General features: G+C 33.0%; 6 protein-coding genes across 11 annotated transcripts in view; 3 read left to right on the forward strand and 3 right to left on the reverse strand.

The window, feature by feature from the left end:
• The window catches only part of Bbs4 (Bardet-Biedl syndrome 4), a 12,165-nt gene extending 9,630 nt beyond the window's left edge, over nucleotides 1–2,535 (forward strand). The window contains exons 8-10 of one of the 4 annotated variants that reach the window (XM_083046008.1): nucleotides 461–632; nucleotides 1,912–2,105; nucleotides 2,199–2,535. In XM_083046008.1, the coding sequence (XP_082902134.1) occupies nucleotides 461–632; nucleotides 1,912–2,105; nucleotides 2,199–2,321 (489 nt within the window). In that variant the 3' untranslated portion in view covers nucleotides 2,322–2,535. The remainder of the gene's footprint in view (nucleotides 1–460; nucleotides 633–1,911; nucleotides 2,106–2,198) is intronic. The other 3 variants (XM_083046007.1, XM_083046009.1, XM_083046010.1) reach the window with 3 other exon arrangements.
• A 179-nt stretch (nucleotides 2,536–2,714) lies between these two features.
• LOC145940641 (G-protein coupled receptor dmsr-1) lies at nucleotides 2,715–7,312 on the reverse strand. 2 transcript variants are annotated; one of them, XM_083046012.1, is made up of 5 exons: nucleotides 7,167–7,312; nucleotides 5,998–7,046; nucleotides 4,178–4,253; nucleotides 3,904–4,088; nucleotides 2,715–3,800 (listed from the first exon to the last, which is right to left on the reverse strand). In XM_083046012.1, exons 2-5 carry the CDS (start codon nucleotides 6,537–6,539, stop codon nucleotides 3,329–3,331), a joined length of 1,275 nt encoding a protein of 424 aa, XP_082902138.1. In that variant the 5' UTR covers nucleotides 6,540–7,046; nucleotides 7,167–7,312; the 3' UTR covers nucleotides 2,715–3,328. The 2 variants fall into 2 exon arrangements, with proteins under 2 accessions (XP_082902138.1, XP_082902137.1); XM_083046011.1 differs by having other exon boundaries at nucleotides 2,737–3,800; nucleotides 4,178–4,289.
• Nucleotides 7,313–8,500: 1,188 nt separating this feature from the next.
• LOC145941071 (uncharacterized) lies at nucleotides 8,501–11,386 on the reverse strand. Its single transcript, XM_083046878.1, has 6 exons — nucleotides 11,321–11,386; nucleotides 10,455–11,154; nucleotides 10,029–10,355; nucleotides 9,645–9,906; nucleotides 9,111–9,571; nucleotides 8,501–8,989 (listed from the first exon to the last, which is right to left on the reverse strand). The coding sequence occupies exons 1-6, from the start codon at nucleotides 11,384–11,386 to the stop codon at nucleotides 8,640–8,642; spliced, it is 2,166 nt and encodes a 721-aa protein (XP_082903004.1). The 3' UTR covers nucleotides 8,501–8,639.
• A 2,225-nt stretch (nucleotides 11,387–13,611) lies between these two features.
• LOC145940851 (uncharacterized) lies at nucleotides 13,612–15,790 on the forward strand. The gene has a single exon (XM_083046471.1). The coding sequence runs from the start codon at nucleotides 13,612–13,614 to the stop codon at nucleotides 15,616–15,618; it is 2,007 nt and encodes a 668-aa protein (XP_082902597.1). The 3' UTR covers nucleotides 15,619–15,790.
• A 2,190-nt stretch (nucleotides 15,791–17,980) lies between these two features.
• LOC145940645 (uncharacterized) lies at nucleotides 17,981–21,744 on the forward strand. The gene is made up of 3 exons (XM_083046020.1): nucleotides 17,981–18,065; nucleotides 19,516–19,573; nucleotides 19,724–21,744. Exons 1-3 carry the CDS (start codon nucleotides 18,011–18,013, stop codon nucleotides 20,622–20,624), a joined length of 1,014 nt encoding a protein of 337 aa, XP_082902146.1. The 5' UTR covers nucleotides 17,981–18,010; the 3' UTR covers nucleotides 20,625–21,744.
• Nucleotides 21,745–21,891: 147 nt separating this feature from the next.
• On the reverse strand, nucleotides 21,892–25,964 carry LOC145940646 (guanylate kinase). Of its 2 annotated transcripts, XM_083046021.1 has the most exons (5): nucleotides 25,664–25,964; nucleotides 24,881–24,962; nucleotides 24,415–24,682; nucleotides 24,106–24,329; nucleotides 21,892–23,283 (listed from the first exon to the last, which is right to left on the reverse strand). In XM_083046021.1, exons 2-5 carry the CDS (start codon nucleotides 24,912–24,914, stop codon nucleotides 23,165–23,167), a joined length of 645 nt encoding a protein of 214 aa, XP_082902147.1. In that variant the 5' UTR covers nucleotides 24,915–24,962; nucleotides 25,664–25,964; the 3' UTR covers nucleotides 21,892–23,164. The 2 variants fall into 2 exon arrangements, with proteins under 2 accessions (XP_082902147.1, XP_082902148.1); XM_083046022.1 differs by lacking the exon at nucleotides 24,881–24,962 and having other exon boundaries at nucleotides 25,664–25,958.
• Nucleotides 25,965–26,128: the final 164 nt, after the last annotated feature.

Below are 26,128 nucleotides of genomic sequence, written 5' to 3' on the forward strand. Positions count from 1 at the left end.
AAGCAGTGGTATCAACGCAGAGTACTGTTACAACATATTTAAATAAACATAACATAAATTCAAGTTTGTCAAAACATTTGAAAGAGAGAAAACAATCCTATCGTTATGATGATTCGTCAAAAACTAAAAACTCTGGAAGGCAGTGGTATCAACGCAGAGTACTATGTTGTAACTATATTATGGAAAAGTTGACGTTATCGTTAATTTGGCTGCACCTCTACTAATGAATATTACACTTGATAAGGACCACATCCATATGGTCGAAACGTTGTGTGTTTTTTGAATAAATATAATTTTGGCTAGTTGGGTCGACTTTACTTCGTTCCTATATATATATATATATATATATATATATATATATATATATATATTAATGAGAAATAAATGATATATAATGAGAGGAAATATAATAAAATACGAGAGAAGCACAAACGAAAATTTCTGTTGCAATGTTTGACAGGCTATTAGCTCATTAAAGCGAGCGCATTACCTGAGCCCGATGTCCTGTGTCATATCATGCAATCTCGGAATCGTTTTTCTCACCACTGGACAACCTGCATCAGCCGCGATTTACTTATGCGCTGCAGTTAGCGCCGAACCAAAGAATCCTACACCGTATCTGCTATTGGGTCGTAAGTAGAAGATAAATATTAAACATTAAACATTCCTTTCATTAACCCTTTCATCGCTGTGGCATCTATAAGCGCTTTGAAAAGGACCTAACATTAATCCTAATACTACTCGTATATATGAAATCGGATAACCTTATATAAAATTGGATCCCGGTAAAATCAGCTGGTTTTCTCATATATTGCAGCTTATGTTACAGCATATGTCGTAGTCTGCTGAACAAAAGATATAATAGGCTCAAAGTTAAATAATGAACGGTTACTAATAATATACAGCCAGTCAAACAATATTCGCAGTAGAGTTAAAGTTTTTCGTGTTTGATTGGCTGTAAGTCAGTACTGTTCATTATTTAACTTTGAACCTATTATCTTTTGTTCAGCAAGTCATAAACTGCAACATAGGATTAGTTCCAAAAAATCCTATACGAAATTGAGTTTCGGTAAAATCAGCTGGTTTTCTCATATGTTATTGTAGTTTATTAAGACTTGCTGAACAAAAAATATAGGATATATCGATATAATAATGGAATGGGCCTGTGTCCAACATCTGTGCGAGAGAGAAAGAGAGTGATTTCCATTCGCAACGTATATATGCAATATCGTCCATATGATTATACCTATTGTTAATTTGACAAGAGAAAAACAAGAGTGTTGTGACGTAACAATTCTTCCCCAAAGAATAAAGAATAAAGAAAGGAGTATTTGCCCGAAAAAGTGAAACCAGAACCGCACAAACTATGACGTCATAACTGTTTGTGCATTGTACTCATGCACTATTTTACACACACTATTAACATTCTTATATTCGTGAAGCAAGTGCAATACACAAACAGTTATGACGTCATAGTTTGCGGTTTTGGCTTTACTTTTTCGGGCAAATGCTCATTCCTTTACTCTTTGTTCTTTGGTGGCTACACTTTAATATAGCTTCTGAAGCATGCATGCTGATAAAAAATTTTGCCATCCACAGCGTCTTAAAATCTGCCGCAGCGAAAGAATTGACGATTTACTTAAAGATAACTTTTCACGTTTGAGCCGTGTTTTTTCTTCATATAAAAAAAACATCTTAAAATCTGTTGCAGCGAAAGAGTTAACAATATACTTAAAGATAACCTTACTCGTTTGAGCCATTTTGTCTTTATATAAAAAAAAGTTTTTATTGTTAATCTTAAAGTTTTTACGCGAATATTTTTTACGTAAAATGGAATATTGCTCGAAAGCATCTCTTTCTTCCTTGCGGGTCTTTCTATTATGTTAAAAATATATTCCTTTTATATCTCAGTGGCTCTGAAACGTTTGGATGATTTGGAAGGTTCCGAGAGATCTTTGACGAAAGCTCGCGCTTTAGCTCCTCAGGATCCACTAATATTGATTAATTATGCCGTGGTTCTTGACGCTCGCGGTAAACAAGCTGACGCTACTGAAATTTTGACAGCACTCAACGATATTATGGCCGTTGTCGACGTCGACACACAGGTACTTATTTAAAAATTAAAAAATGGAAACTTAAAAATATAGTTAAATATGCGCTAATTACATAACTATACCGTTTATACACAACATGTACAGATATCACAAATGGCGAAAAAGTTATCGAAGAAATTGCAGCGTGAAAAAACAGACTTAAATACTAGTCAAGAGCCGTTAGCGGAAGAGAACGAAGAGCGACAATTGAGTGCCGACGAAGTTTAAAAATCAGTATTATAGGGATATAGGGTATTATATCTATATAAATTTTGGAAAATTTCTAATGAAATAATTTTATTGAAACATTATCACATTTTATATTTCTATTACAACGTGTTTTATACACAATACAATATAGATCAGGCACGTCAAACTCGTTTTGTACGGGCCACATGATCTATTTTGTTTTAAGCTGAGAGCCGCATGTTTTCAATGTTCCAAGAATAAATAAAATATGATTTTTTAAATTATTATATTTAGTATATTCAATGTATATTATACATAGTTGTTTTATATTTATATCTTATGTTACTTTTTAAATTAAAAATATTTTACGATTTTTTAAATAAAAAACAAAAATAGAAACTATATAATAAAAAATATTTTACGACTTTTTTAATAAAAAACAAAAATAAAAACTATAATGAAAAATAAACAAAATCACAATTTAATATTATTTTTTAGAAGATATTTGACATCGTTTTTCACAAAGCAATTTTTTTGAAAAAATTTTAAAGAAGTCTCGGCGGGCCGCGTGTTTGACATGCCTGGTATAGATCAACAATTAACGACGCAGCTTTTTTTTCTTATTCACATGTTATTTGAAAAGATACACATTTAATAAGATAAAATCACAGAATCAAATATGTGTATGCCATGAAAAAATTACTTATTAAATTTATTCTAAGCTTGCACACGCACACGACTAATTATAATTAATTTTATTCACAAAGTTATAGTAATTTGTATGAGAAAGTGTTATAATATTGTGCGAAAGATAAAATCAAAATACATATATACGTATATTTTTTTGTTTATTTTGTTAATTTAAAATTTTTTCTTTTATCCGAAGGCATTTAAGATCATTTTTAACCTTTTATTAACCATTTAACGTCATATATTTATTAATTATAAATTATAACGCACAATTATATATATTATTATGAATAGATTGCATGCCCAAATTCTATGTTCAAGAAACAGAGAGAGTACCTTTTGTAAAATCTTTTTTATTAAACATACGTGCTTTGCATGTCGGTTTGGTGCTGATTCATCGTTGGCCAGTTGCTTATAATCCTAGGTTTGAACAACTGTCCAAAAATCATGCGAAATTGCCGCGACATGGAGCAATACAAGATAAAATTGATGCTGCCGTTTATTAATGCAAGGATATCCATCACTTCTCCAAACTTATCATAACAACTGCGGAAGAAACAATCGCCCAGGGCTGCGGATAGTAAACCCAAAATGCCTTGAGGAATCTCCGTTATGAGGAACAACAGCAACACCGCTACAAGCATTCTTGTCGTCCTGTCCGTTCGTTTGTCAGATTTACTCATCCGTCGCGGGCAAGATTCGTCCCTTTTAACATCAAATGATCCATCGTAATTCTCGAGATTGGAGATTCCCGACGACGAGGTTAGCTTGGCCGTCTTCGCGGCGCAATAATTGTAGCTCTTTAAGGTTTGTTTCCTACCTTTCGCCCTGAATCAAGTAAAATGTGTTATATAATGCAGCGAGAGCGCGAACGTAATTAATTACACATCCGCACGTCAATAAATAATCTGGTTTCGCGGTTTGACTTTACCTGTAAAGGGCTTTTATTAGCCAACAAATGATGACGGTGAGAATAACGCACGGCAAGAACTTGATAACTACGCTAAGTATCCAGAAATTTAATTCGCACAAGAATCTTTTATTGATAGAACAATCGGTATCCACGACGTACAAAATCTCCGTGGTACCATTCTCGTAAACACTCTTTGTCTTTACCTGACATAATGAAATTTAGATTTATTATTACAAAAAAACGTAGCTGCTGTTTTGGATAAAACGTTATACAATTAATGTTTATTACTTACTCCAAACACGAGATAGCTAGGAGCACAGGTGAAAAACGGAGCGAGAAAACTGCATGAAAGAGCGATCGTGCAACGTCTATCGGTACACCAAGTATAATTGTAACTCGGAAATCTGGCGCATTATATATACACGAAAGAGAGAGAGAGACATAAGAGACAATGACCTTTTAATCTTCTTACAGTAAAACTGCATAAAAGGTTACAGCTCAAGAAAAAAGTACGGCTATATTGATTTAGATATTTAGAATTTTGACATTAAACTTTGTGTATATACTCTGTAATAATTTTATTTTTTAATTGAAAAAGGCTATTTACGACTTTTATGCGTAGGGGAAAAGGATGAAATTCTATTCCTGTATTTCCAAAACTGAAAAAAATTCCAATCTAACCCATAGACTTCTATATATTATAGATTAATATATAGAAGTCTGTGATCTAACCCAAACCTATTTTCAGTTTCAAAAGTAAAGTTGGGTTAGGTTAGAATTTTTTGAAGATGAGGGTGCAGGGAAAGGAGCGAAACCCCTTTCTTGCCTACGCATTCAATAAATATTTTTCTTAGATATATATTTATTTACAGAGATGTGTATTATTTGAAATAGATGTATTCAAAATGGAAACTCAAAATCTAAAAAATATGCCTATTTTGTATTTTACCTTTAAAATCCATTTGTCCAAAAACTATTTTACATTTCCATTTGAATGGTTTTTATTACCTATTTTATATTTCAAATGCATTTTTCTTGCGAACTAAAAATTAATTGAGATATTAATAAATATATGATATGCGATATGGATATGCGATGCCACTAATACCAGTTTTCGATCTGGCATTACTGGTTCTGATTATGAAATCTTGTAGAAGGAAAATGGAGAATTCCCTCTTTGAAAAACTTGTTTTTCTGAAAATACGTTCCACTTCTAAAGAGCATTGCAATCAAAATATTATTTTAAAAGGATAACTGAATGTATATTATGTAAACAATATAGGGATGAAATATTTTTTGTAATGCCATATATATTTGTTCATGTAATTTAATTTTTATAATTTAAGTTTATATTAAAAGAAATAAAAATTTAAATATATAAGAAATAATAGTAAGAAATATATAAATAATAAAAAATAAGAATTTAAATATAAATAAATATAAAAATGTAAATATTTAAAAAATTATTTTAAAAATACCTAATATTTTATTAAAAATTCCTATTTTAAATGGGTCTAAAAAGCATTTTGCATTTTTAAATGAAAAAGTTCCAATTATTTTGCATTTTCTATTTTAAATGAATTTGGGTACCCATCTTTTGCACATCTCGTTTATTTATTGAAATTTAATGAATTGCGAGAGAAATAGATGAAACTGATTAATGACAAAATATCCACAACCATATACCTATTTTGTAAATGTGTAAACAAAAATTTTTTCCACGTCTATTCTACAAGAAATATAATGTATACAAACTTCACTGTTCTTAATGTTACTTTAATAATTCCTCCTGAAAGAGAAAGAGGGGGGAGGGAGAGAGAGAGAGAGAGAGAGAGAGAGAGAGAGAGAGAGAGAGAGAGAGAGAGAGAGAGAGAGAGAGAGAGAGAGAGAGAGAGAGAAAGCACTAAAATTGTGAAACTTTAATTTCTTATATCTTCTAACAATAAGCCAATGCCATATATCTCCGATTTCTTTCTTGTTTGAAAAATTACGCAGAAGAATCTCTTCTACAATATATTTAAACGGTAATAAAATCGAGGTAAGGCGAAACTTTTTATGCAGCTTTACTTTTTCTGGATTCGAATAAAAAATTCAAAGGAATATGAAACTCACCTGATGGCGATGTATCTCCAAACAGCTAAAGTGAGGGTGAGGGCGATACTGATTGTATGAAAGAGCTGCGTGAAATGCATATGAAACAGTATGAACGCGGCCCCTCCATACGGGAAGATCTTATGCTCTGGTAATACGAAATATTTATAAATCGCGAAAGGGATATACTCTAACATCACTAACACATCCGCCACGGCCAGGCCGGTGAGAATTCGATTTATGGGCGCAGCCTTTGTATCCTTCCTCGTGAGAACGATGATGTTGAGCACGTTGGTGAGCGTACCGAAAGAGCATATGATAAGGGAAGCGTAACCATGATAATTCTTGTATTGCATCGCCAGATCGCGAATCGCACCGTCGCAGTAACAAGCCAGCTGTATCGTTTCCCTATTACTACTTTTGTCGCCATAGCTACTTCCATTCCCGGGGATTTGGCTCCCGAATCTACAATCGGTCAGGTTGTCAAGAGCGTAGGCATAGTCGATGTCCTCATCGGTTATATTCAGTCTGCGTAAAATATCCATGTAATTTGAACGATACATAATTGAAACATCTCTTCTCTGCCAAGGACCTTCAGATATCTCGGTAGCTAGGACGTATTCGAGGGGATCCGGTACCAGTTATAAGTGCTGTTGCCCGTAGAAGACATAGCAATTTGTCACGATATTCTATTCCGTTGTCTAGCAACAAGGATATTCGCATCTTCACTTCTGACATAGCAGCGCTGATAATTGTATCGCTGATCTGACAATGGTCTTTTCTGTTTTACCTAACAACTATAACTTAATTAATTTGAAACTTTCTATGTTTATTCATTGAGATTATTACGAAATATAAAAGGAAAGAGAGAGAAAAAAGCATCTTGTCTATTCAAGGATGGATTGACGCGCGTAACGCTCCTTATTTTGATCAGAATTTAATTAAATCAAGATGAATGTGTTATGTAACAGTCCCATTTTCGCTGATTAAATCTATATCTCGCTAAAAGATCACTTAGCGTTCTTTAAAAAAATATCCTTTTTCGCTCGTTTTTCAGAAAAAATCAGAATCTGAAAAAAAACGATACCATAAACATGTATATTTTGTATATTTGTATGTATATAAGAGCAACAAATATAGTTTATTATCGAATTATCTTATGGCACGTACACGCACACACGCGCACTTACACATGTGATGCGTCGAATGAATCGAGAATAAGCATTGTACCATTGGTAACATATATACATATAGCACTTTGTTGCATTCGTCGTCCGAGATTTGCCACGGCAACAGGTTACACTACCACGAGTAGATCCAGCCGGTAGGTGGTCGCGCTACTGGCGATGTTATTGGCGAAAATTCACGAGCATCCTTCACTCCCTCTCGACGTTTTCCTCTCTGCTGTTGTGAAAGAGTCTGCGCGTAGGACGTCGATGGTCCATAATGGTGTGTGCATGGTATTCGTCCTGAATACACCCATGAAATAAGTGTGTGTGTGTGTGTGTTTGTGCGCGCGTGTTAGTCCATATCATATATATGTTAATAGGATCAAGGATAATACTAATGTAAAGACAGTATATGTACGTATATGTACAATTTGATCTTTATTTCGATGTATCTTTATTTGCAATTTTTCTTACACATCACCAATCGATTTTATAAGACCTATTCGATATTACAAGGCGTTCATTGCGTGTATTCAATAATGACATTAGTCAAAATGTTTGTGCTACAGGATGTAACAAAAAAGGTATCCGCTACTTTAAAGGTAAGTAGAGTACACAACAAAATGATGAAAAAAGTTCCTAAGTTCAACGTTCGCAAATGACTCCCTATCGTCAATAATTAATAACTTCTATTTATTTCAATGAAACTACTGGAGTCTCGCCTGTAAAGACTAATTTAAATTGTTTTTGAAGATGAATTTTGTAATATGGAAATATAAAGCCCAGTCAAATCTAGCATATCCTTCAATACTTTGATGGATGCGAGGAATAAAATCTCCTTGCTTGAGCCTATTACAATTCGCAAGTTCATACATCAAATGCATGTCTGCTATTTCTTCATTGTGTAATTTTCCATTACAGCAATTAATATCAAATTGTACTTTTTGAAAAATTTGGTTTTGATTGAGACAGGACGATATCAAATGAAAACAAAACAAAATTGAAACATTGCATTGTTTGTATTCATTTAATAATTTGCACAATTAATTGAAGTTCAAAAGTTGTAATGCTCATAATAATTTGATAGGAGATTATTTACGGACTTGTGTTGATAGGAACTTTTTTCGTCATTTTGATGTGTACTATCTATCCTTAAAGTAGCAAACACCTTTTTTTGTTGCACCTTGTATAACTCATCTTTATTACTATTATTTTTCAATTCGTGCAGTACAAAAACGAAATTGTTGTTAGATCATGCTACTGAATTTATTATTATGATTTACTATATTACTAAATAATTCTCTCGCTTCTGGTATCTACCATGACTACTATGATTGAAGGATCTGGAAGGAAACAGAGCATGAAAAAAGAGATTTTACGCTTTATTTGTACTCCGCCTGCGTACTTTTTTGCAATCTTGTTCTTTAGAAAAGAAATCCCGCTGAGGAAAGGAGAATTGAAAAGAAACAGACGGGGCTTTATCTCATTTGATGACTAGCGCGTGTAAGTTCCGAGTCTGATCTTTCGGTATGGGATAACGATAATGGTTTTCAGCCAGCCTTTCTCGTGGAAAAATGCTATCGCAGATATAAATAGTCCTAGCAGCAACATATAGAATGATGACTGCACATCGGATAGATTGAATGGCACGAAACTGTTCACTTCCATTTCGTTTTCAACTAGTTTTTCTTTAGATAGCGCCCTCTTTTGAACCGTAAGGCCCTGAATGGTCTGTTTGCTCCACAACAGTGTTAAGCCGGCTTGATTTAATTGACCGATCAACGCGCTTATTGCTTCCTGCAGAATCGAATTCTTTGGCAGCAAATACGATAAGAAGAATGCACCTAATACAATGCGATTAGTAATTACTTAATTAATATGCGCATGTGACAGGACTATTATTATATACAATTAAGTAATCACAAATTATGTTTTTACCTTTATATACGTAACGTTTATTCGTACCTGGACACTCCTTGACAAGATGAAGCAACGGTCCACCATCCACATCGATGTATTCCTCGCTGAGGACGGGGAAATAATTTTCCTTGGCGAATGCCGAAATATTTCGATAATAAGCCGTGTTGCTCATCGCGTTTTCGCCGTATCGCAATTTACCTCGCAAGTTTCGCATGAGCGTCGAATTGTTATCGTCGTTAAAAAGATCGGTCAGACTGAGGGAGGCCAATGCTATTATCAATCCCGAAGCGTCGAAATCGCGAAGACTTTCAATATCCGGGTAATACATGTCGTGCGCGAAACTATTGTACAAGATACCACTAAAGAGACCAGCTATAGTGATGTTAGCGAGCAGAAGGCCCGACAATAATATTCTTTCGGCATTCGTGTTTGGCAATTTTTGGGGACAACCGGCGTTCAGTAAAATTGATCGGTAGATCGTCGCACAGATACTTATTTTTTCAGTTCTGAAATCATGAATGTGTCTCTTTACTTATGTTACATTAGACACGTTATTTGATAGTCTGACGAGTATCGTACCTTCCTGGAGTGAAAATTTGCAGAAAGTACCACGTTAGGTATACAAAGGCCTGCGACAACATCGACACGATCCAAACCGAGAGCGGAAAGAAATGGTACATTCGAATTCCCTTGGGTATCTTAGTCGCTTTAGGTACAATCACGCATACTCTGTCAAAGTCCATGTACATGCTGAAGCCTATGTCCTCCTCGGCACTGTTAGTGTATTTCTTTATGAAAAAGGACTCGAAACAGATGTCCGTTCTATTGTACACTATGTCTCCTGCGTGAACCGGCTATTATCATGTATGACAATCAAAAGAGAAAAGAAGGAACAAAAACAAGGGGGAACTATAATACTAGGCGCGAATAGTTCCAGAGAGAGAGATATCATTTCATTAATACCTATAGCACCGACATATGTCCCATTGGGTAATTGATAACCAAAGAATAGATTATCCGTCGGAGATATCCGCTTCGCTGTGAAATTCATACGTTTAGCTATCGTGTTCAGCATTACTTCGTCGAGTGTTTCGAAAATAAAAGTGGAATTGTAATGTGCACTCAGTGCAACTTTTGCCTGTTCGTTAGCCACCGTTTCGTTTACCGAGAAAATACTCGTTTTCACTTCATATCCATTCATATTATTTGTGCGATAGTAGGTTAAATGAGACAGCAGACTCGACGCCTCTTCCGCCGTTTTTACATTTATAATTTCAACTCGACCGTACGCTGAAAAATCAAGCCAATATTTTTTATCTTTTTTTTTATAATCAATGGTGTCAATTTTTCATCATCGATTTTTTAACATATGTTGGACGAACTACGAACCAGAATCGTTGACTTTGGCGAACGGATTGTAAGTGCGAACGACTCGATCAATTCGAGTGTCGTTTACTAAAGCAACCAAGACGCTTTGCACTTTACGTTTAGACCACAACGTTTTCAAAATGCCGTCGAGCCTCAGCTTATTTAGCATCTCCTCTTGGCAAGCAATCAGTACGATGAATCGATCGTGCGGCTTCCACTCGAACGTCGAACCATCATCCTTCGAAATTTGATCGAAAGAGCGAATGTTCTTCACAAGAATCACGTGTACGTTCCACGTGTTCTCTCCAAAGACTTTGTTGTCGTTTCGGAGACTTCCAGTCGCCGTAGGCGTTATTAGAAAGGGAAGTTCATCCTCGGATGTAATCTTCCAAATCGATGATGGTTTCGCGATCCCATAAATTACATCGTTATTATCGATAAAAGACGTATAATTTTCCGGGTCGGAAAACATGTAAGTCCTCAATATGGTCGTTATCGCGCATTTGTGTGGGATACTGTGTGCAAAAGCCTCGAAGCATCGTTCAAGAAGGATAGAGTTCCTGCTATTATCGAGAACGCCATGAAAATAGACGGTTTTGGAATTTTCCATAGAACAGACGACGCTGCTCCAAAATTCGACGGCGCGACACCATCGGCAATCATTGCCTGGTACAGGTGTAGGTAGGAATAATAACGCTACGAGGACAAATTCACGAATCAACTGCAAATAACAGCTTGAATTTACGAGTGGCGAGAGAAAGAGGAGAGAGAAAGTGAGAAAGAGAGAGAAAGATTTCGTAATAACAGAAATATATCAACATACCATGTTTGTGAACCTTATCGAAGAGGGGACAAGTATTCCCTTATTTCTACGATTTAATACTGACATCGGATCCCTCTTGGAGTTTTTCCTCATATCGAGTATCCTCGACGTATACAGTCAAATCATACATCACTCATGCTTATCGTTACCCTTTGTTGACCTTCTTTTTCTCGGCTATCGTGTCATATTGGACAGGTATGCCCTCGATAAATATTCGCTTGAAGGTTTGAACTCGTATGCTTACAAGGATCATAAATATATTGTGCTTTTTTAGATTGTAGATAAGACCTAATGAAGATAAACCTATCGTCTATGTTATCATTCATCATTTTTCCGATTCGTTGAGAGAGTCACAAGATCAATCGCATTTTTATATCGACTCATGAAATATTTCTAAAGGAATTGTATTTATTACAATTGAAATATTACATTGAAATAAATTGTAATATTACTATAAAAGAATATATTTTACATATTGTCACACATAATTCACATATTTCACAGCTAAATTATTAACAAAAATCAATACAAGATAAAATGTAAATGAATTGTATATAACATTTTATTTTTACCAGAGGTGTGCATTGTTTGAGACAGATGCATTTAAAATGGAAATATATAAAATGCATACAATGCCTATTTTGTATTTTGCATTTCAAATACATTTTTTTGAAAAACTATTTGACATTTGCATTTAAATTGTTTTTATTATCCATTTTCTATTTCAAATGCATTTTTCTTACAAATTAAAATTTAATCGAAATTTTAATAATATGTACATACAATAATGTGACGAGATGCCACTAATAATACCATGTTCTCATTCTGGCATTATTGGTTCTAATTATGAAACCTCCTCTCTTCTTCTTTTTTTTTTATTTATATTCTAACATTTTAACTAAACCTATCGATTACTATTGGCAATAATTTTGAATCACAATCATGATTTTTCTCTTTCTTACTGTTAAATCTTTCTCTAAGGAGGAAAAAAAACAAAATTAACATAATCAATTTAGTCTGAAAAAATGTTTGCAATTTCTTGGGTAGTGTGCATTCTTTATCCTTTGTATTAGATACTTTAATCGTTAGCTATTATATTGTATACACTGCGGATGGTTTTATTTTATTTATTTCCTTGCGATAACAGATAAATTGGAGGAAAACATTTTTTATTCACAACATGAAAATCAACATTGCACGCGGGAGAATCGTTACGTCATATAACTAAGCTTTTAACTTAATGACACGTCGGAAACTTGACGTTCGCGAAGTGAAGCAAACGTTTGCTCAATATACTATCTACCTGAGGTAAACATATAAGGTACTGAGAGATATAAGGTTAGAACAGCGATGTTCTTTTTAACTAGAAGAAAAACTAAAATGCTAAGCGGATTGTACGAATGTACCGTGTCGCACGTTAATTAATACGATCGTGTATATTTCATTGTATTTTTACCCGTAAAAGTTTCTGTTGCCAGTGAAATCTATATATGTACGTATACAATATATACGCAGTGCGACGCGAAAAACAATTGCTAGCTCCAGGGATAAAATTCCGCGCGCAAATTCAAATAATTCGGTATATCAGATAATTGGTCTTTCGACGTTTTAACAAAGAGGAAAAAGTACATTATCGGAATTATATATACCTATATGGAAGGAGAAGAAGCAAAATGCATATCAGCTGCGTCGATTTCTGCCTTATTCGTTAAAACTCGAAGGATATTCGAAGAAATAATATAAAGGAGATTGGTTTATTTTTCATCGTTTTCACCGTGTCTCATAAGATGCTTTCGCGGCACTTTACGGAAAATTTATTTTCTAAGAAATAAAAGTAGAGAGGAAAAATATATCAGTAAATTTCAAACTTCCTAAAAGAAAGAATCATCGATCTTGCTCGATCTTGTTCGATGATGCTTCACTTCCGTTTTAATGTTCTTTCGAATCGCGGTGAATAATTTACGACGTTTTTCCATCTTTTATCTCATGCGACTGCGAAACTTGGGGGTGATGATTTATGTAGATAGATAATACGTAGCGCATGAAGTTGAACTCATCAAAATGCAATAAAATAGCGCTTTTGCGCCGCGATTAACCTCTTATTGATCTTTTTTTTTTCTAAGCTACAACACGCCCACGATTTTTATCTACTACACAGCGTGATAGCCTTTCGACAAGTCTTCCTCTCTTAACTATGTATGACACTCTTTAACTATGTATGCCGACTCGCATCTACGTATATAAAACTCTCGGTCTTCTCGGTGTTTACCATATATTGTTCATAAAGCGAATCAAGTAGGTTCGCGTCAAAGACGATTTGACACTTCCGGATGAGGAGAGCATAGTTTCCATAAAATGTCACCGACAATACAATTTTATTTAATGATGTCGACGGCGGCATCGTTAACGGCGACAAAAAGTACGACAAACGCGTACAGGATCGCGTCGACAGGATCAACAGAAAGCGAAAACAATTTGAAGATAATTTTGAATTACATTCGAAGTAATCAGGAATATTGTCCGTCGATATTTTCTCTCGTTTTCTCCGATGTTCGATCCAACTTTGTGGATCTCGTGTCCAAATACGTAGCGAGCGAGTCGATTGTCAGCTACAAGATTACGATAAATGACCTCATCTTGCGTAGATACACGTGGCAAAATCGCGTCGACCTCACATGGATCTTCATCGTCGACGATATCGATGTTTTGAAATTTTTCATGCGCGAACAGAGCTACATATGGAAAGCCACCAATCAGTATTTGATGCTCATCACCGCTCCGATCTCATTGGTTTCGTCGTCCGAGTTCTTTCAGACTATTTGGAAAACTTACAACGTCTACAAAATCATCTTCAGCTCGATACAAGACGATTTTCGATGCCTGAGCAGATATCTGCCCTTTGAAAAGAATCGGCAGAACGAATACGGCGTCGTGCGTAAGATCTGTTCAACGAATTGTACAAATTGTAACATCGAACTTTATACGAATTTCGAGAGCCTAAACGGATATCCTATAAACATAATCGTGTTTCGATCTCTGATGATGAATATTACGTTCGACGAGAATACAAGGACACCCGAGTACAAAGGACTGGACGCGGACGCGATGTTTCTTCTGGAAAGATCGATGGGGGCCCAATTTCGCATCAATATCGTATTCACTAACTTCACTAAAGGAAAGAGACAGGACCCCTTTCATCGTAGTCTTCAATATATCGAAAACGACGAGTCGGAGATAATCGTCACCGGTTTCTTTATCCATCAGTATAAGGAATATCAAAGATATGAGTTTACATCTAGCGTTTACGAAGACAAACTGTGCCTGGTCGCCCCTACAGCTGGCTTCATCCCCAAGTATTACATGCCGATAATGCCGTTTGCGCCCGATTTGTGGACGGCTCTCGCGATATACAACATTCTCGTATCCGTCTTGTGGTTTCTTATCAAGTACTACAGCGGATCATTTCGCCGGCAGGAAATCGTTTTTCTTCCCTTAACGAGAACGGAATTTGTCGCTTCGCGCCGTTCGAATTTATCGCCCAGCGTACACCCTTATGTCTCGTCGTGTTTCGATCTCGTCGAAACCTCGTGTTATCCATTGAAGGAGGACGTCGGAGACACGAGTAACACGAGCGTGTCCCAGCGAGTCTTCCTGTTCGGCACTCTCTTCTTCGGATTGATCGTCGTCGGCCTCTACCAAAGCTATCTCGTGTCCGGCTTGAGCAATCCTTTCCGTTATCCGGAGCTGAACACCCTGGAGGATGTCGCCGACTCGAATTTCACCATAGTTACCAAGTATCACAACTTGATGGAACACACATTCACGGGGAATACTACTTTGGATAAGAAGTTACGCGGTAAAGTGAAGATGATATTAGTTTTCAATGAACCGATCAACGACAAGGTGGCCTTTGGCAGAAAGGAAATCGCTATCGCTCGTTACAATTCGATGAAACTCGGCGATTGGTCTAAGTACTACGACGTAGACGGCAACGAGTTGCTTCATCTAGTCGAGGAATGCCCTAGCACTTACTTGTTGTCTTACGTGATGAGGTTATATTCACCGTACCGGGAGAGGATTAACGGATTGTTGTTGCGAATGCAGGAAGCGGGTCTCGTTAATCTCTGGTATGAAAATATGGCGTATTCGACATACGTAGCCGAGCAGAAGAGAAAGGTGGACAAGAGTGAGAGAAAAATTAAATTGACTTTGGAGTATTACTCCCTTACGTTTGTCGGACTTTCAATTGGTTTATTTTCCTGCGCCCTCGTCTTCTTCGCGGAATTGTATTTCGCCAAGAAATCACAGTCGCATGTAAGAGCGGATGAGGAGAGAGTTGTTGATCCAATATCGAAGAACTGATTACCCTTCCTGCGTTACTCCTCGCTGTCTCTTTACATTTTAGTATTACATTAAGGATGCGAAATATGTATATGTAAGTGGCAACCCAGACAGAGCACAATGATGTTTTAAAAATGTATTAAAAATATACATATTGGGCGTTTTATACATATTTAAAACATCCAGATTAGAACCTTGGACATCTTTAAGCCGTAATCAGACTAGAGATTGAGATTGAGATTGGATTGGAATTTTAACAATCAGAAGAAAGAAAACCACTCTTAAGTTTAGTGTACTTTGCTTTGATTGGTCAAATTGCAATTCAATCTCAGGCTTTAGGACATTTTAAAGATATCCAGTGTTATTTTTCTGGAAAATGTCCATTTTAAAGACTAAACAGGCTAAAATTAGACCTGTTTCGAACATTGAACGTATTTTTTAAAGTAGATAGGTGTAGGTAAGGTATTGTATATACCTAGTATCTCATACTCATACAGCATTAAAAAGATTACAAAATATATTGCAGACATCCAAGAGAGATAAGAAAAAATTCATTGAAACTGTGTAAAATCATTTTGTTTACATCCGTAATACTCGGATATCCAGCTACTGCAATCTTAATAGTTGCTTTTTGCAAACTTTATATATAATTCTCATAACAAATCTTAAATACGAGATAAATATAGCATATCGCGCGTTGCATATAGCGGTAAATAAAAAAATTAGCGATTACTATGAATATTGTTTTTATAATATTTTTAGAATGTTGCTGTAACATTTCTCACTAATATTACAGTTACATGTTCTTATAATGTCTCTCCAATATTACAATGTAATTGAAATGTTCTGTATTGTATGGGTACGTAAAATAAACATTTTTAAAACATCTAAATATAAATATATCTTGAACGTCCAATAATCGATATATTCTTAGAACGTTCATATATATTATATCCATGGACATTTGGACTAAATAAAAATCAAAACTGGACATTCACTGGACATTCTGTGCTGTCTGGGAAAGTCATCGAAATTTCAGATCAATATACATAAACATCTTCAATTCATACTGTCGGAAACATCGAACAAATAAATATAGATTTTCCAGAGTATTAAAGTATTATAAATTAACTCTTTAATGTGCACAAAGCTCGAGTTAACTCGAACAATACTTCATTATCATAAAAAAAATGATTTTTTTGCAATTTTGTTGCAAAATATAAATCGTACATTAAGGGGTTAATATTGTATAATTTTTAAGGTCTTTATTAAAAAAAATATTTGTAATTAATATTTTTCCTAATCGATTTTAGAAAACTTTTGAACATTAATATTCCCTGTAAGAAATAAAAAAATATTTTATAAGCAAACAAAAATTTTTTGAACAAATAAATATGGATTATGCAGAGAAAATTAAAGTATTATAAGTTAACCTATTAATATGCAAAGTTCGAGTTAACTCGAGCAGCGTTCTATTTTATATTACCATAAAAAAAAACTTTCTTTGCCATTTTATTGCAAAAAATCGTGTATTAATATTGTAAAATTTTTGTGTCTTTATTAAAGAAAATATTTATATAATTAGTATTTTTTCTAATTTAATTTTGAAAAACTTTTGAACGTTAATATGCCCTGTAAGAAACAAAAAAAAAGGAATCACATAAAATTTTATAAACAAATATGAAAATTTTTCGGCTAAAATGTAGGTATCCAATTTTATATTATTTTATTTTATTTTTGACAAACTTGCTGCGATACAATTTTTTATAACAGTCCATGGCAAACACAAAAATTAAATAACCGCTCAAAAATTGTGCTCAGATTTTACAAATATTAAAAAAAAGCAATAAAACAATGTACGAATTTTTTACATTTTACATTAGTTTTTCGTATTAATATTTTAATACATTTCTTATACAGTCATTTAATATACAAAGCTGGCGATAATAACTTCGTTTATTCTAGATAAGTTTGTTCTCGTAAACTTTTTCATCGATGTTGGTTATTTAAACTTTACACAAAACAATTTGGAGTGCTAGCTTAATTATAGAAGACTTTATGTCTGATAAAAAGATCCGATATATACGTTCTCGCGTGACAATACTGTATTTATGATACACCAAAATGATTCGGTCAACGCAGCTGTTTTATTCGCAGCGGTCTTGAGTTTGATTAATCGAACAAAATAATGAACTACACGTGTCCCTTTTTTATCGATTTAATTCCAAGATATTCTTTATTCGCGAAATCTAATTAATTATTCGAACTAACGACGGTCGTGCAAAACGAGTTAGCGTTAAAGCGACATTCCGAAAACTAGATTTATATTAAGAATCTCCAAAAATAGGCGCAACATGCGCCTCCCTCTCTCTTGAGGAAATTCAGTCGTGGGTTGTTGCTCGATTATATAGTCATGGCTTCTCGAAGATACACATCATTAGCAACGATTCTAATTATTATCTGTTTAGGTATGTATATATACAGGGTGTAATTGAACAAACATATACGGAGCACACTATCAAATTCTCTGGCCAATTTATGGAGACGATTTTTCCTCAGTGAAAATGTCGAGGCACATAATTTTCAAGTTATCGGTGATTAAAAAAGAAGAGCTTCTCACAAAGTAAACTTTGTAGAGTTAAAATATTAACAAAATTACATTCTTCAGTTAACTTCAAGTAGAGTTTACTTTAATAGAGTATTAATTAAGGGTTTAGTTACAAAGATACAAGATGGCAAAAATTGGGAACATGCAAAAAATGATGACCTTCGATATTTTCGCTGAGGCAAAATTGTTTCCAAATTGGCCACAGAATCTGGTATGTTCCATATGTATTTTCAGTTACACCCTGTATATACAGGGTGTCTGGTTAGGTGTGCAAGAGCGGGTTAAATCGAACAGGAAAGTACCTTTCGCGATCTTCGCGATAATTAATGAGAAATTAATTGAAATAAAATGGGTAACTTTCATATGTAATAACTCCGCGAAAAAAAATCGTACAAACTTTGCTTTTTTTAAAAATTTGTAGTAAAAAGTCCACATTTTACGATAGTTATGATAAGATTTGCGAAAAAAATTTATTCCACCCCGTGGAGTGCGTCAAAGTACGCAATTTTTTAGAGACAAAACACGTCCTTACTTTTGAAGCAGTGGCGTACGGGGGGGAAGGATAAATTAAAAATCTGACGAATGGTTTTTAAAGTAGAGACTTCAAGCTTGACAGTGAAAAAAAAATTTTTCAAATACGATCATTTTTAGCGGAGTTATGCTTATTTGAAATTATGCGAAATTTTGACTTAAAATACATATGCGTTAATTTTGTTGACGAGTGTATATTGCACCCAGCAGCTGTGTAACAATTGGCAATCTTTTTTAATTAATTTCTCATTAATTATTGCGAAGATTGCAAAACGATAGAGAACTTTCCTATTCCATTTGCTCTCTATCTATACATGATAGATGAGGCGATTATATTGCTGGACATAAAGGTGTCTCAGGATTTAATCAATTTTTTTCTCAGCAAAAATGTCGAGCCACCAATAATTTTCGAGTTATAAGCGATTAAAAATAAAGGGGTTTTCGCAAACTAAGCCTTGTGGAAATAAAATATTAAACCACATATTCTTCAGTTAATTTCAAGTAGAGTTTTACTTTAATCGAATTTTAATTTAAGGCTTATAGACAAAGATACATGATGGCACAAATTGGAAACTTGCAAAAAATAATGACCTCCCTCGACATTTTTCCTGAAGAAAAATCGTCTCCAAATAATCTTAGGAATCTCCCATTAACAGAGGTGATACGTTAATTCTGGGACACCCTGTATATAAACTTTTTTCTTTATTTTGACGTGAGGAATACAAACCCTAGAAGTTTGTCCCAGTATTTCGTAAACAAAAATATATTCTTTTACATAGATATATCATCCTTCATTATTGTGGCCGCCACCATCGCAGAGAATCCAAAAATATCTAGGTGACTACTATATATCATTTTCAATAATCGATAGTCTTCCCGGGAGAATTTGTTATTAAAAGCTTTTAGATGTAACTTAATTGAATTTTATTGTATTGTGAAAGCACAAATATTGCTTTTTTCCTCATCGTGTTGCATTGCACGATATAGATATGACAGTTACAACTTGGACAAAGGACCGGTATTTTATGAAGCTTATTATCCAGACTATGTCAAGACTCATATAGAAAAACGCAACCTAGATGAAAATCAAAAAGTGCTGGAAACGAGTTTTCAGATGCCCTTCGAGCGTTTCGCGTACTCGGCCGAGATGATGCTCGACAATGAAAAAATTCGTCAAACTGCGAATATCAATGAAATTTCCAGGCTCGTTAGAAGAGCCATTTCTCGGGATTTGGAAAACTGGAACACTCTCGAAAGATATCTATCTGATCGCGCAACTGTCGATCAAAATTGGCTGATGCAGCAGAGGATCTATCCTAGAGAGAGCCATGAAAATGAGGAAAACAATAGTTCTCCGTTTCAAAATAATCGGCAAAGATCCTTCGATCAATTGGGACAACCTAATCTTGGGATATTACAAAAATTGGAAGCACGTGATGCGATTAAACAGCATCCTAATTACTTCGAGGAAATCAATAACGCGGAGGGAAATACAATGACGAAGATAATGAGCGATAATCAAGCTGCTGATGCGCATCAGCTGTCGATCGATGTTACTTCCGGCTCGTCACTTCCGGAGAGTATTTTTCAACCACGGCCCCAATTAATTAGATACACATTCTTCAGGAAACCTATCCCACGAGTCGCTCAACAGGCTGAAAAAGTAATAGACACTCCTACGCCAAGGAATTATGGCGACAATCTTATTCGTCAAGAGATCACCGATAAAAACAGCCGAGTAGAAAAAAATAACGTCAAAATAACATCTATAGAGGTAAGCGAATTGCCGCGACATAAAACTCGTCATCATCACGGTGAATGGCCTAAACGAGATTATTCTATTCATCGTCACCAGTCTGAGGAAAAAAAAGAGATAAAAAATGCTTGAGTGAAAAACTTTTGTTGAACAAAGGAAGAGTATTAAATTGATTCATAAATAAGTTTCGTTTTACTTAAAAAAAGCTGAATTTTTATATTTAAAATTATTTACAATAATTAGAATTGGTTTTCGGGTTTGAACCGCGTAGACTTTTTGTTCGATTCCAACCTTTCACGAACATTTCAGTTCACTTTATCAGGGAGAAATAATCTTATACTTTATTTACAATAAATTCTAATCTGTTAATTATACAGGCTTATTTAATATGGTGCTCAAAGTGTTGCTCTAAGTGTTGCCTAAGATTACAAAAATGTAGTCTTATCAAAGTAATTTAATTTTTGTTTTAAACTTTTTTGTCTAAAATCAATATTTATGAAGATATTTTAGAAGGCAATTTCTAGTGACTCACCTTGTATATTCTAATTAATTCTAAATCTGTTATATATTCTTCATTATTAAGTACAACTTGTGTTCTTATTTAGACGATAATTTATTAATTTCTTCCTCGAAAAATTTTGGAGATTTCGATACGTATTTCGATCGTAAAAAAAAGTTTTTTTTACAAATTCATCGATCTCAGCATTATTATGAAAAAAATTTTTCCATTTAATGAATTCTGAAGAGACCTGAATAGATGAAAATTCGATGTGACAAGGTTTAAAGAATAAGAAGAATGAGATAGAACTGACCATAAAAAGTCCAGAATTATTTCCCGAGTTATTTTCACCGTATGTGGTCGGTGTAGCAAAATCATTTTTCCGATTGATAAGGGTCGCTTTTTCTGTAATTTTACTTATATTCGCTGCAGTTGATGCACATATACAGTTGCTGTAATTGCTTCGTTTTTTATTTAAAAAATTCATGATTTCTCAAAAGAAATGATTCAATGTAATTATCTATAGTGGAATTTATTTATGAATCAAAACATAATAGATTAATTAATAACATATTATTTCCTTGCGCGATAATAATAATGATACTAATTGTGTGATGGATTATATTTATATTGTTCTCTCGCTGTTTTACATTACCGCGAATAATATTGACAAATGATATATCTATCTCAAACTATTTATTGAATATACCATTGAATCTATACATGCGTAACATCATATATTCTCTGTAATAGCGTATATACCTACAATAAAATATTTTCCGCGACACTTATCTCTATAAGTTACACTAACCTGAGGTTAATGTTAATTTACATGTTAACATGTTAATGTTAATTAACATTAGGTTAATGTTAATTTTAGGTTAATGTTTTAATTCTAGATATTTTTTTTTCTTTGTTTATAATATCTCATTTTAAGATGCAAGAGCAAATTCGGTTTATTATGTATAATGTAACTTGGCTTCTAGTAATTCCCCATCATTTTTCTATGTTATATATAATCAGACTCATAAAAATATATTTTATATAATATACCGATTTTTTAAGTCAAATTATAAATTATTAAACTATAGACAATTAAAGTTTTCCAACTGCGCGCAAGCGTATTGAAACTCGTAAGCGTATGAAACAAGCATATAGTTTTACCTTAATAACTTAGGAAATATTTTTCTTTTACAATTTTTTTAATAAAAATATAAATAGTTATTTATAATGTAAACGCAAATTTTACAGGAATGTTTACATTTTTTTTATAATCTTAGTTCTAAGTACTTGGCATGATCATATGAAATCTGACACTGTCACGATGTAAACCAGGAATGACTATATTATGTTTGTATATTTATCACGAAGATAAGTACGAAATCGTAAGTATATTTTACAGATAGCCTACTCTATTGGAACACAACCTTTTTTGGTGAATAGTCTCAGTTAGCTACAGCTAAAACTCTATGTTTATCTCTTTAAGTTACTTTTTGAATGCTAGCTAAAATTCTACTCTGAAAATTTTGTCTTACTTCTATAAAAGAGTGGATCTTTTATTTTTAATAAAGAAAAATTAGCTAAAATATATATATGTATTTAGTGCAATATATTGCATCAACATTATAATGGAACTCTTTTTCTTTCATAATTTGCTTTATAATTATCAAATTACTGAAAAATTTACTGTAATAAAAATATGCGACTGTTGCATTTATCATTATTTTCAGAAAAATAACAATAATTTAAATATAGCAAGTATAAATATGCGAACGTAAAAATACACAATTAGTAACATGAATTTACAGCTATAATTTTAACTCATAAGTCACATGTATACATATTTTAATTATATGTATATGTCGATTAAATGTATTAAAATAATTTCTCAACATTTTGTCAAGCTATTCTGTGTCCTAATATACGAGTAATCCATCAAATTTCGTCTCTAGACTAACTCGTTGTTTTGACTGAATATTTTTGTAGAGAATCTCAAATTATTATACAGTGGAACCTCGTAAAATCTCTTCCATATTAAGAGATTCCATTGTATTATCATATTTGTGATCACAATGTAATGATCTTTGTAATGAAAATACTTGTGTGGTATATACATTTAACACACAGTAGAAAGATCAATATCATTTGCATCAAAAACAAAAACAGAACAGTTTTATTCACCTGTTTTGCATTGAAGATTAAAATTGGTCAATATAAAATTGTGTAAAACCTTGTATGCTGTTTCCAAATTATCATTTTCTATGATAATATCGAAGTTACCCGGTGTTTCACCTATAAACATAAATATATATTATGCAGATTTTAAAGAGTAATCTGATAAATATGCAGAGATGTGCATTATTTAAAAGATGCATTTAAAATGGAAATACAAAATGTGAAGTGCCTATTTTGTATTTTGCATTTCAAATACATTTTTTTGAGAAACTATTTTACATTTCCATTTAAATGGTTTTCACCCATTTTTTATTTCAAATGCATTTTTTTGCAAATTAAAAATTAATCGAGGTATCAATAACATGTATGTGTAAAACGCAATAATGCCATTGATACCACCTCATTCTAACATCGCTGGTTCTAATTATGAAACCTTATAGAAAAAAATAGGGAACCTTCTCTTTAAATTTTTTTTCTGAAGGCATATTTGATTTTTAAAGAGCATTGTAATCAAAATGTTATTTTAAAAGAATAAATAAATGTCTAAAAAATATAGGCAAACATTTTTTGTAATTCCATATGTAAATATTTATATAATTCAAGTTTATATTTAAAAAATAAAAATTTAGGTATAAGAAATAATAGTAAGAAATATAAATAAAAAATAAGAATTTAAATATAAATAAATATAAAAATATAAATATTTAAATAAAATTATTTTTATTTTAAAGCATCATTATAAAAATACCTATTTTTCATTTCCTATTTTATGGGTATTTAACAAGTATTTTGCATTTTCAAATGGAAAGGTTCCAACTATTTTGCATTTTCTATTTCAAATGGGTTTGGATATCCATTTTATCTCTATAAATACGTTTTATAAGCAAACTTTTTTTTATAATATGTTTGTATAATATTTTTTATAATATGTGAGCATACCATATTCAAGTTCAGTTTTGGCAACTGCCAATCTGCGTTGCAATGACTCTTCAGTTTCTGTGTTCCTAGTTTTCAACCGTAGCTCCAACTCCAGAACCGATGGCGGTTTTATGAAAACGTAAAGTGGATTAAGATGGGTGCATTTTATTTGTTTTACACCCTGTATGTCAATGTCTAATACGCATATCTTTCCCAAACGTTGCACTTCTTCAATCGCCTGCTTGCTACAAAGGCAATTAAATCGTGTTATTTCAATATATTTATATTATATTTACATCTAGATATATTACATATTTTTTTTCTTAATACCTAGTGCCATATAAATTCCCGCTAAATGTAGCGCTTTCAATAAACTCGCCATTCTTGATCTGTTCTTCCATTTTCTCCTTATTCGTAAAGTGATAGTGCGTCCCATCCTCTTCGCCAGGCCTGGGCACTCTGGTTGTATGAGATACCGAAAACTTGAAGGTATCAGGAAACTCGTCAAACAATCGCTTTATCAAAGTACTCTTTCCACTACCCGAAGGGCCGCATAATACTAAGGGACGTGGTCCTTTGTGAATCATACTGACGTAGTCTAAAAAAAATATAACATTTTTTTGTTAATTTTGTACTTTTTCTTTTCTCTTTTTCTCTCTCTCTTTGCCAGATAAATTAGATTTTTAAGTAATTAAATTAGTTAATTTTTCTAACATGTGTTATTTTAATTGTTAAATTTTGTCAAACTGTTTAAAACTTGCATTATATTTGAATAAAAACTAAAAATTCCGCATACCTATCTTAAATATCCTAAACCACCGTGTGAACATTGCAATTAAAAAGACGCCGATGGTTCCATATCGATTATTTCAATAATTCTGCGTAATTCAATAATATCACTCAAGAGATAAGCAAAAACATAACATATACAATAACATGCAGCAATAATCCCTAATATATATGTATACAGACTAATTACACATTGGATTACAAAATCTTTGTTCTTTTTGCAAGATTGAACTAGGCAATTAAAAATATACATATACATGTATAGAAACGCAAACATTTTTAACGATAATAGTATGTTCCGTAATATTAATAATTATACAAAAAATTATATAAAATGAAATAATTCAATACATTACATTGTCAATGACGAATTATAATTGATTAAATAATTGATAAAAATGAAATAAATAAATTCTAATAACAAAATAAAATTTTTTATGCAATGTAACTATTGTATGCAATTATAAATCTTAATCATTAATTTAATTTAAAAATTATGAAAAAATAAATAGCTCAGTTAAAATGGTACTTACATTTTATATTGTAATAAAATAATGTAAAAAAAGATGTAATTTTGTCTGTTTCAATACAATAAAATTTCATCTACAACATCGTGTATAATTTTAATTAACCATCTAATAGAAAAAAATTATTACTGTATAAAATTTGAGTTTGTTATATGCAATCAGATCGTCCTTGAAATTATTGTTTTGTATTAATATAATTTAATTAATAAAATTTAATTAGTGCTGTTGTGAAGTAGTAATTCGCTTCGATTTCAAAATCTTACCTATAATAGACAAAGAAGATTGAATTAACCAAATTATCCAGTATTAATTAGACGCAGATTCACCCTAATTAGCGCCGGCGAGAAATAAACGTTATTTTCTTTTCTACACACAAGTAACAAATAACCGCACACAGTTATTATTAAGCAAAAATACAAGCGATATCACAAGCGATTACACGATAAAATGTAATGCCAAAATCAGACCGGTAGATATTCATATGTGTAACTACATGTGTGTATATTATATATGTACAATCTATATTATATACAACTATAAGGGTCATTCCACAATAGGTTGCAAATGCCCTCGTTGCCAGTTGACAATTGCGGATTGATCAATCAGCTGACAAGTAGCTTTGCTCTGATTGGTCAATCCGCAATTGTCAACTGGCAACGAGGGCATTTGCAACCTAGGCTGCGTTCGTAAACGTTACCCGCAGGGTATAAATGTCTCTGAACTCGTTC

The sequence above is a fragment of the Prenolepis imparis genome, unplaced genomic scaffold (assembly GCF_030444845.1).
Source record: "Prenolepis imparis isolate NDT839.2.m4 unplaced genomic scaffold, iyPreImpa1.0 SCAF_9, whole genome shotgun sequence".
Taxonomy (NCBI): domain Eukaryota; kingdom Metazoa; phylum Arthropoda; class Insecta; order Hymenoptera; family Formicidae; genus Prenolepis; species Prenolepis imparis.

What these genes read in the sequence shown, in the direction of transcription:
- LOC145941071 (XM_083046878.1), bottom strand. Translation starts at nt 11,386, where the DNA reads ATGTATGATTTGACTGTATACGTCGAGGATACTCGATATGAGGAAAAA. An exon ending in AACTCCAAGAGGGATCCGAT is followed by an intron (nt 11,155 to 11,320) that starts GTCAGTATTAAA and finishes TGTTATTTGCAG; the next exon opens with TTGATTCGTGAATTTGTCCT. An exon ending in CAAATTTTCACTCCAGGAAG is followed by an intron (nt 9,572 to 9,644) that starts GTACGATACTCG and finishes TCATGATTTCAG; the next exon opens with AACTGAAAAAATAAGTATCT.
- LOC145940646 (XM_083046021.1), bottom strand. Translation starts at nt 24,914, where the DNA reads ATGTTCACACGGTGGTTTAGGATATTTAAGATAG. An exon ending in GTTTAGGATATTTAAGATAG is followed by an intron (nt 24,683 to 24,880) that starts GTATGCGGAATT and finishes TATTTTTTTTAG; the next exon opens with ACTACGTCAGTATGATTCAC. An exon ending in CAAAACTGAACTTGAATATG is followed by an intron (nt 23,284 to 24,105) that starts GTATGCTCACAT and finishes TTATGTTTATAG; the next exon opens with GTGAAACACCGGGTAACTTC.
- LOC145940641 (XM_083046011.1), bottom strand. Translation starts at nt 6,539, where the DNA reads ATGTATCGTTCAAATTACATGGATATTTTACGCAGACTGAATATAACC. An exon ending in TGGAGATACATCGCCATCAG is followed by an intron (nt 4,290 to 5,997) that starts GTGAGTTTCATA and finishes ATAATGCGCCAG; the next exon opens with ATTTCCGAGTTACAATTATA. An exon ending in CTAATAAAAGCCCTTTACAG is followed by an intron (nt 3,801 to 3,903) that starts GTAAAGTCAAAC and finishes TACTTGATTCAG; the next exon opens with GGCGAAAGGTAGGAAACAAA.
- LOC145940851 (XM_083046471.1), top strand. Translation starts at nt 13,612, where the DNA reads ATGTCACCGACAATACAATTTTATTTAATGATGTCGACGGCGGCATCG.
- LOC145940645 (XM_083046020.1), top strand. Translation starts at nt 18,011, where the DNA reads ATGGCTTCTCGAAGATACACATCATTAGCAACGATTCTAATTATTATC. An exon ending in TCTAATTATTATCTGTTTAG is followed by an intron (nt 18,066 to 19,515) that starts GTATGTATATAT and finishes TCTTTTACATAG; the next exon opens with ATATATCATCCTTCATTATT. An exon ending in GAGAATCCAAAAATATCTAG is followed by an intron (nt 19,574 to 19,723) that starts GTGACTACTATA and finishes TGCACGATATAG; the next exon opens with ATATGACAGTTACAACTTGG.